This window comes from Frankliniella occidentalis, unplaced genomic scaffold (genome assembly GCF_000697945.3).
Source record: "Frankliniella occidentalis isolate FOCC.00 unplaced genomic scaffold, Focc_3.1 Scaffold11, whole genome shotgun sequence".
Classification (NCBI taxonomy): domain Eukaryota; kingdom Metazoa; phylum Arthropoda; class Insecta; order Thysanoptera; family Thripidae; genus Frankliniella; species Frankliniella occidentalis.
In genome coordinates this window covers 1168877-1179223 of record NW_026267141.1, presented here as the reverse complement: position 1 = coordinate 1179223, position 10347 = coordinate 1168877, and the positions used below count along the sequence as shown (strand labels likewise).

At 43.4% G+C, this 10347-nt stretch overlaps 1 protein-coding gene across 5 annotated transcripts in view; it reads left to right on the top strand.

Annotated features, from left to right (window-relative positions):
• Positions 1–10347, top strand: part of LOC113207374 (uncharacterized) — a 61512-nt gene that overhangs the window by 31555 nt on the left and 19610 nt on the right. For 3 of the 5 annotated variants that reach the window (XR_008012341.1, XM_052277625.1, XM_052277624.1), the window contains 8 exons: positions 833–1036; positions 1291–1497; positions 4316–4393; positions 6268–6348; positions 7487–7564; positions 8298–8516; positions 9636–9884; positions 9986–10131. Coding sequence is in view for 4 of the 5 variants with exons in the window: in XM_052277625.1 (XP_052133585.1) it covers positions 833–1036; positions 1291–1497; positions 4316–4393; positions 6268–6348; positions 7487–7564; positions 8298–8516; positions 9636–9884; positions 9986–10131 (1262 nt within the window). In the remaining variant the exon portion in view is untranslated. The remainder of the gene's footprint in view (positions 1–832; positions 1037–1290; positions 1498–4315; positions 4394–6267; positions 6349–7486; positions 7565–8297; positions 8517–9635; positions 9885–9985; positions 10132–10347) is intronic. The other 2 variants (XM_052277627.1, XM_052277626.1) reach the window with 2 other exon arrangements.

The following is a 10347-nucleotide window of genomic DNA, read 5'->3' as shown; positions in this document are numbered from 1 at the left end:
GTAAGCCGAAATGTAGGAACTACAGTGCTATTTAGAAAAGCACAAGTGACTGTTGTTTCCCCTGTAATCTCCCCTTACGTATTGTTAACGTCTAAAGTGAGGGGAAAATTAGCACTTTGCAGATCGGACGTTCTTTAAAATTACGATTGTAGATCGGAATTGAAAAAGACCCTTTAACGAACGGCGTTTGGTAAAGGGGGTGACGTGTAGCCCAAACGGTTCCGGAGATATGTACATGCAAAGATGGCGATAAAGCAATAACTTTAGGAAATTTTTGATGAAATTCGCGAAAAATGATCTTCAACCTCCCTACGGGCAACTAAACGCAAACACAAAGACACAATCATGTGTACACGTTTTTGGCCAGTTCATGGGACTGTTGACAACACATAAACCTACCTTTCAACCAAACGGCAACTTGCTACCTCATCACACTTCAAAATTATGCCCTACACGCAAAAAAAAAAAGAAAGAAAAGATTCGCTGAGAAAGCTAATGTATTAGCTGGATTCGTGATAGGTACTAAGCTAGTCCTGATAACTTTCTAGTTCTAGCGGCTAATGTCATACCCGTAGTGGCTGATCGGTTCTTAGGATGGCGAAAAAGTTTGCTGGTACAGCTAATCTTACTACCAATCAAGTATCCAGCTAATCCGTTTTTTGCGTGTATCAAAATAGTAGTGGTTTAATTTTGATCACGAGTGCAGTTCTGATACCAAATTATACCAAATTATGAATCCGGCAAAGAGCGTGGGCCTGCGCCTAAGCGATTGACCGATCGACCATCAGATTGTCTCGTGGACTAACTAGAACTCCTTTGATTTTGTTTCCAGGACACAACAGAAATGTGGTGTGAAGAGCATTGCAGAGTTGCAGATCTCGACAAAAATACGTGCGTAGGAAGATGCAGAGTGGCACATATAACCATAGCGTATTCTAGACTACTTGAAGACCTAGAGAACACGGCACCTGGGCCTCTGCAAGAAACGATTTCAGAGCTCAAACGAAGAAACATCAATCAAGACGGTCAAAAAAGAGTAATAAATGTTTTTGCCATTCAGCATATTGTTTATAACCAAAACCAACAGCTTTATCATAATGTCTCCTTCCATGAAGTTTATAATGTGTTTCAATCGCTACTAACACAAATTGAATAAGTCATGTTGTGAGCTCAAATCACCGATTCGCACTGCTCCATCGCTATTCTATAGCCCTTTTAAAATAACCCGTTAGGGTCGCTTTTTACCTGCCCAGACTTATTTTACCATTTTAGCTAATACGTTATCTTTAGCTCTTGCAGATTTTTTCGAGCATCCGTGGCGGAGGAACATGTGAAATCAAGATCACGAGTGAGGGCCAAGCCGTGGGGATCAAATGGCAATGGCCTCTTGACAAACCACTTGAATGGAACAAGTATGGCAGTAAGATGGATACTGGACAGCACTTGAAACTGTTTAAACTCCTCATTGCTGCGTCGGACAATCCAAAATTTCGCACGGTAAGATACACTTACTTAGTTAACAACTTAAAACTAGAGGTTGTAGAATAGGAGAGGCCGGGGCTACTTACACACTAAGGGTGACCTGAACATGAACATACCCCAGTTCTGAAAGAACTATGCACCAAACGGGAAATCCGGACTCAGCCCCTTCTAGATATTCAACTGCTTCTGTAATTTCTACTAGGCAGTTTGCCTTGCCTTGTCAAACCCTGTCGCGCAAGGCGAGCTGGAAGAATAAAGGCTACTGTAAAGTGCTCGGTCAATCCAAATTGTGTACATTGTACGCTTTAAATAAAGTGTACATGGCGTGTATGCTTTAAATAATGTGTACATACCCATGTACACATCTTTTAATGTGTACATGCCCATGTACACATCTTTCACAGTGTACATGGCATTTATACTAACGGTTGTATGCACACTTTAAATCGCTTTCATCGCTTGAGTCTGATGGGAAGCAGAGACCCGTGGGTTCGCGGGATCTTAACCAAACCTCTAATGAAACCATGAACCACACGATTCTGTCGCACGATTTAACGTTAAATCATTTTGGAACGAAAATTATTTCAGGGCACAAGGAGTAGTCTCAGGTCTTCCGGTGATAGGGCAACGAAAATTCAGTGAACGTTTATCTTTCTACTAATCACTCGTTCACGCTCATGTGTCTTCCCGTTCAAATAATAATGCCGATAAAGTAAAAAATAACGATTTTCAAGTTATGAAACCCTGCTGCCGTGGCCCCGCCGTCGCACAGCAACGCTTAGCGTGGACTCCGGCCTCGCCGCCAGTGGCCCGTGGCCTCCGCGTAGTTTTGCCGTTCTGCGCCCGGGCCAGCCCGGGCCTGGGTTTGTCTGTGGTTTGTCTGCCGTTTGTCTGTCGTTTGTCAGCCGTTGGAGAGAGAGGATTGTTTATCGATTGCTTACGATTTGTCTTCCAATAGACTGCCGATTGTTTACCGCTGACCTGCCGTTTAACTGCCTTTTATCTACGAATTAACCGTCACCCTCGACATGCTCCAGACAACATTCAGGCTATTACATTGCCTCGGGTTGCTATTGTCATGTACCGGGTAAGGCTCGGATGGTGACTGGAGGACTGAACGGTGAACGGACTTGCAGACGTTTGAGTAACAACCGGTTTATTGGTTTTTCTGCTTTCGTTTTATAAACATTGTTCAGCCTTGCATAAGGGTTTCCAGGTGTGCGAACACACAACATACTTCCATGTATAACAGCTATAGTACACACAAGAAAGAGTGTATTGGCCATCATAGTACACACCTACAAGTGTGTACTTTCCGCAGCACACACTTGTAGGTGTGTACTTTGGTAAGTCCACACTTGTAGGTGCGTAGTATGGTAAGTCTACACTTGTAGGTGTGTAGTATGGTAAGTCCATACTTGTAGGTGTGTACTATGGCAATTACACGATTCCATGAGTGTACTATAGCAAAAACACACACTTGTAGGTATGTGGCTGCAATTCGACTCATACTTGTGTGTACTAAATGCACTGTTGGGTTTGCAGTGCAAGCTTATAAGTGCCCCCACAATGAACGGGGGCCGTGAGCCATGAGCCATGGGCCATCACCCACGGCTCTCCCCCGCGGGACCTAGGGCCTTTCTCTTTTGGCATTACGCATTCGCACTTGCAGTTGGCTAATTTACTTTTGATATTCGCGATAAAAACTACGTGAATTTGGGCGGTTTTAGGAAAGATGGTCTGAGGCTTATGGCTCGTAGCCCATGGCTCCTGTTCATTGTGGGGGCACGTTACACTGGTAAAACAAGTGTGCAATATTTGCACACCAAACGTGTGCAAGTTGTGATTTAGCACATTACATGGTGTTTAACTCAAGTTGCACACTTGCGTGGAGTGCAAATTTTAGACGTTTTGTAAACGTTTTGTAAACGTTTTGTAAACGTTTTGTAAACGTCTAAATTCTGCACACTTGGGACACACACAGTTCTATGCTGTCAATAGGGAACCATGCGGTGTGCAGCTTCTATACGCTTCAGAAGTGTCGAAAGTTTCAACACCAATTGACGTATAACATAGTTAGACACCACAAAGTGTCGAGAAAATGCACACTTGAACTTAAACGTCAATTGACGTGCAAAATTAAACACTTGTTTTACCAGTGTATGAATGTCGGCGACACCGATTATGATTAAACTAGCTATATGTACGCCAGACCATGTCTCGCGTAACAGGCTTCGCGATATCTCACGAAACACTGTTACGCTGCGACGCGCCTGGCGCACATATAGCTAGGCCTGCGGCGCTGACACCCGAGACGAGTGAATAGGAGTGTATACGCAATTTTTTGATATAAAGCCTCTTTTACGGTTTAATAGACCATTTGGTCATTTTCACCACATTTTCGTCCAGAAATGCCCCCTAGCACCTAAACGGTACAAGATAGAGCCAAACGGACGAAATTTTCACCTATAGGGCTCTACTTTGACGAGTTACCCCTTAGGAGCCCATAAAAAAATATTTGATAAAATTACATTTTGCCACCTGTAGTTTTTGATTTTTTTAAAAGCCAATTTTTGAGCCAGAATGCTCATCTTCGAACTCGATCTGTCTTTTTATGATACAAAACGACCCTGAAATTCCCAGATCGCTCTCTCAATTCTTTCTCGAGTTATCGTGCGGACAGACAGACACAAAAACAAACACACACACAAACAAACACACACACAAACAAACAAACCAGCAAACATAATGAAACTTTTTCGGTCAGTGGAGTAATGGGCTTCGCTAATCGCTCAGCCAATTATTAACAGTGGAATGCTCTTTAACTGAACAGGTCTCCTTCCAGGAGGCAGTTCGTACCGACCAGACTAAAGAAGTGCCTCCTCCAACGCCAAATGACGAAGCTTCTCGGGTAAGTTTGTACGGTCCGTACGGTGTAATTGTAATTAAGGCATGCTGATAAGGGCAGCCAGGAGGGAGCAGCACCGTGCTAAGAGTGCGATCCACGCGCGACCGCGCGAGCCCGGTTTGCCCGGCTCGTCCAAGATGGCACGTATTGGCCACCCCAACCGGCATCCCTCCCTAGTAAGGGAGCCTGGGGTCCCATGATACCCTTTTTGGATATTTCTGCAATGTAGGCCACAAATGGCACAGTGACCCCATTTTTATGGTTTGGTATTTTACTATGAGGCTTTACCTTTCGAATGACACGTGTTTTGTAATTTTAGTACGACCCACTTGAAAGCAAAGGCTAATCTACTAAGACCTTGCAAAGTATCATGGGACACCACACTGGAAACGCAAGTGTGTGAATGTCGCACACTTGCAGGTGTGTGAATATCCATTTGTACACTTACGGGGGTAAACGTGTGAATTTTTCCTACAAAATTCACACGTTTATCCCCCCCCCCCCAAGTGTACGAATGGATATTCACACACTTTCAAGTGTGCGACATTCACACACTTGCGTTTTCAGTGCAGGCTTGGGGGCCAGGCCAGGGCCCCAAATTATAAACTTGTTGTTTCTTGTTATTTTTATGAGTTAAAACGAGTCAGGTGATCAAAACTAGGTAATAACTATGTAGGTAGGTTCCTTTCTAAACAAATCAAACAACAAATAAGTTCCGGAAACTTTGGGTTTGTACAGGAACGACACTTTTCATAAGTGAAGCTGGGGTCCCATGAGACTTGGGGTCCCATTAGACTTTTGCGATATCTCAGAAAGTAACAAGTGGTGGTGCTGACAAAAAATTGGTTGGCATCCCTACCAGGTGTGTTGCTATTGGCTGCAAGGTGGAGGGTCTGGTGTGAATATCGAGGCTGTGAGAGCGACATGGAGTTGGGCAAGCCCATAGTTTGGACTTAAGTAAATTTCATGTATTATACGGCACGTTCGCTTTTCACCATTAAATTTTCCTTTTAGGGCCAGGACTTCTCATGTTGTTGTCAAGTGGTCCTCCCTCTTCAATTTGAGACCCGAATCACGATCCTCACACATAACATATGAACTCTACACCACTTTCAATACAAATGTGCAGCTTGGGGACCCATGAGACATTTGCAGCTGGGGTGCCATGAGACACCCCATTTTCGTTGTTTACGGATTTCAAACGTACTAAGGCCCACTAAGGCCCACGAATCGCAAGGCTTTAGGTTCTCCCAATTTTTACTTAACGCGCATGATTTCAGAAGCTAGGATGTTGATAAATCCTTTCCCCGTAACTTCTAAAATATTTGGAGGGCATGTCATTATGGGCTGAACCAATGAAAACCCTGACGAGCCGAGGGACATGATACAGACAAGACATGTATAGGACACCGTTCGGGACACTATTTGTGTGTCCTAAGAATCAGGGCCGGACTGGGAGGGTAAGGGCCCCGGCCGCCACCAGAATTCCCCAAAAAGTCATAAAATGGCTGCGTAGGTTACCGCGGAGAGACAAAAAATGTGGCCGGAGGTTACCAGAACGACAGCGCTCACTCGCCCCGGTCCGACCTGTGTCTCTCTGGTCTCTGCTCCTTTCCGTCTCTGTAGGTTTGGCAAGATAGCGTGGTATTTTCTGGTAGAAAACTACGAACATTTTCACCAAGAGAATTAAAACTGATACATTTTAGCGAGGGAGCGAGTGTGGGTCTTCTTGATCCAAATTAGGGGCTGATCCGAAATAGGCTCAGTTACTATATTCATGTACTCGCTTTCGTTCCACATAGGTTATGTGTGATGTCACCCGGCCCAATAGAACAATTCCTTCACTTTTGTTCCGTTTTTTTGTTGGTTCGATGCAGGCCCCGAGCCAAACCAAAATGGTGGATTCTAGTTCTGACGCAGAATCGACTCCATCACATCATCCTAGGAAACGGCGCAACGTAAGTAGCATTCACAATAAAGACGGTGTTTAGACTACAGTCGTCATTGGTCAACCCGCCCGGAGAGTTGACGGCTAGAATTTGGGCCGTGGGAGGGGGGGGGGGGGTCCTGAGTAGCTGATATTTTAATACCGCGCAGCAAAACGCAAAACCCCGAGGCAGCACTGTTAGAAAAAATCCTGGGATTTCACAGAGGAACATTCGTGAAAAGTATTGCCAAAGTCCTTTGAGATTTCCCAAAGAACTCTGTAGATTTCACCTGCCGAGTTTAGCTTTGAAACATAAAGACGAATGAAAGCTTTCACCATTAACAACGGTTTTAGTAAACAAAAACTAAGGACGGAGTCCTCTGGGAATTGTGAAAAGTGAACCATCGGAAAATCCCAAGAAATTTTTAACAGTGAGAGAAATAGCCTAGTCTGGAACATGTCCAGGCCCGTGTGCAACAATAAAGAGATCCAGGTTGTCTTCATAAGAGATATCGTGGAGACTACTGTTATATCAAGTTAAGCTAAGCCAAAAACACGCAAGCCCAAGCCCAGACCCGAATCTCAAGCCTGAAACCGACGTCTTTTATGTGGAGGGGTAGATTTGGGGGTAATGGTATGGACGTACTGACCGAAGAACAACACAGTACGGCCTATCCGAGGGATCGACAACTCGTATAATAAGAAGTACACGACCCTATAATCGCATCTATAATCCTTAATTTTCTATAATCTCTATCTAGAATCTAGAATCGTTCTATAGTCCTATAATCTCTCATAATTTTTTGTATAATCAGAAAACGGGTATTTGGAATAAAGCTTCCGAGGGTTCGCTGGATAGGTTACGTTTTCTAGAATCAAGATTTTGAGAAAATATTTTCGATATTTTGCATACTGTTCTCTCAAAAAATGCCAAACTTGCGTTTTAGGACGTTACGAAAACGGACAATTTTTATACTGGTTTGAATGAGTAACCTGCTTACTCTAGCTTTTTATGCTCCTGTACAAAGCCGGAGTAGCTGCGCTAGCTGCGCGGTCCCAGGACCCAACCACTGTAGGGTTGTTTTAAAACACGAGTAGCCTATGTCTTGACATAGTCGGTCATCAGGTGACAATAATTATTAACAGTGGAATGCTTTTTAACTGAACAGGTCTCCTTCGAGGAGGCAGTTCGTACCGACCAGACTAAAGAAGTGCCTCCTCCAACGCCAAATCACGAAGCTTCTCGGGTAAGTTTGTACGGTCCGTACGGTGTAATTGTAATTAAGGCATGCTGATAAGGCCAGCCAGGAGGGAGGAGCACCGTGCTAAGAGTGCGATCCACGCGCGACCGCGCGAGCCCGGTTTGCCCGGCTCGTCCAAGATGGCACGTATTGGCCACCCAAACCGGCATCCCTAGTAAGGGAGCCTGGGGTCCCATGATACCCTTTTGGATTTCAGCAATGTAAGCCACAAATGGCAAAGTGACCCCATTTTTATGGTTTGGTATTTTACTATGAGGCTTTACCTTTTGAATGACACCTGTTTTGTAATTTTAGTACGACCCATTTGAAAGCAAAAGGCTAATCTGCTAAGACCTTGCAAAGTATCATGGGACACCACACTGGAAACGCAAGTGTGTGAATGTCGCACACTTGCAGGTGTGTGAATATCCATTTGTACACTAACGGGGGTAAACGTGTGAATTTTTCCGGAAAACCGGTTTTCTAGAATCTAGATTTGAAGAAATATTTCCGCTATACTGTTTTCTCCAAAAATTATGCCAAACTTGCGTTTTAGGGCACTACGAAAAAGGACAATTTTTATACTGCTTTGAATGAATAACCTGCATACTCTAGCTTATAATGCTCCAGTACAAAGCCGGAGTAGCTGCGCTAGCTGCGCAGTCTCAGAACCTAACCACTGTAGGCGGGTTATGCACTATCCAATTTACTCTAGCATGTGTTCTGTTCCTATTTAAAGGAGACGGAGACCCAGGAGCACCAGGACCAGGACCCAACCAAATTTCTGCACTCACCGAAATTACTGCGGGCACTGAGCAGCAAGAATAAACCCAAGTCGGCTGGCAAGTTGACGCCGGAGCAGCAGGAGCAGCAGAAGCAGAAGGTTTTAAAGGATCTTGAGTGGAAGCAGAGGCAGAAGCCGAAGGTTTTAGAGGTTCTTGACCTTGAGGATACAAGAGTGAGTCGAATTATTTATATATTATTATTATTTATATATTTATAAATGAGCGAAAAGATTGCGATTTTCACTCTTACGGCGACAGGGGGGGGCGGGCAAAGCTCTGCAGCGATCAAGCGTCGGGTGTCTCATGGCGTCCGAAAGCGAATAGGAGTGAAAGGGAGCTATGGCCGAATCAGTACAGGTCTGAGAGTGTGTCCTTAGCACCACATTTTTCAGTATAATCTATAAGGAAGAGTTCAGGTGGAACAGCACTCATAACCCATCATTTCAGGTTTTGAATTCATTGACACGTCTGCACTGAAAATTTAACATAGTAGTGCATAGACATGCACACTGCACATAAATGTGCCAGCACCCATCATTTCAGATTTTGTATCCACTGACAACTCAACAGTGTGTGTTGCACACTATAGTCAGTGTCATGACATTTTCAGTTTTCTCGGGAGAAGAGCTTTCAAACGAGCTACCTGGTGATAGCGTTCAAATCAACCACTACGATAACTTGGTTAACGTTACCGAAATATTCGAGATAGTTTCATGCAATGCAATGCAATGCATGCTGTTGGGTTTTCAGAGCTACTACAAAGCTAAACACTTGCAAATATTCAACTTGAAATTAAGCGCTTACAAGTGTTGAGAACTTACACACATGGTTAATCAGTGGCATGCACTAACCCTTAAGTATTCTGTTGTGCATTAGCACGCAGAATTTTACAGAGCCATAGGTTAATGCTCAATTTTATGCATGGGTATGTACAATTCGTACAAAATTATGCATGGACTAAAAATTGTTCATACTTACACTCCCATTCAATTCATTGTGACGTCACATGATTTCCTGGGAAAACTGTAATATTCTTTTGAATGCGCTACTGTCACATTATTTTCATGTGACTTTGCTATATTTGGCACGGCTGAGTCACGTTTAATACGACAGCACAATTAAACTAATGAGATAGGTTTTTACAAGTTAACCAAGGTGACGTCACATAAATTGAATAACAGTGTCTGGGTGCGTAAAATTTCCTAGGTTTATGAACAACAACAAACTGCATACGGATTTAGTGCGTGCTACCTTCTAACGTGTCATTTTCATTCTATGATGTTTGATTGAAGGTCGGAAAATTGAAAGGCTTGTCATGTAACGATGACGAAGAGTTTGCTCTTAAACTACTGGAGAAATTGAAAAGACATCCGGAGATCAGGTCACTTGTTGTCGAATGGCCACGGCAGCAACACCTCGAAGCAATTAATGCAATCGATCAGCTGGAGAACCTAGAAATTTTTGCGGACGCCAAAATGCGATTGAGAAGTGGCGAAGTACAGCTCACTAAACAAAAAGAAGGCAAATTGAGAAAGCTTAAGGTACGGATTCACATACGTGTAAATACAAATATATGTATTAGAAAAATGTACGTGAACGTCATATTTGTTTCCCACCCTTTTCATCTTTCCATGTTTTTCAGGTGGACGGGTTGAATCCAAACACTATCAAGTCGCTTCTGAAGACCAACGCGAACAGTATTGAACACTTGCACGTGCTGGTGGAGACACCTGACAACCGTCCCTATTTTCAAGATAGCAGAAAGAGAAAGGCTGAGAAAATTTATATGTAACTATTATATAAATATATGCTCTTTTAATGTGAACGTAAATTTTAGTTGATTAGGGTGTACTGTTAAAGAGCCGACACAGTGCACCCTAATCAACTGCAGCAAATTACAGTTCTACTACTCCAATATTACTTCAATTACTAACACTAACTACTATACAAGCGCTAGACCAAGCCTGACCGACATATATAGGGTAGTATTTTTATACGTATTAA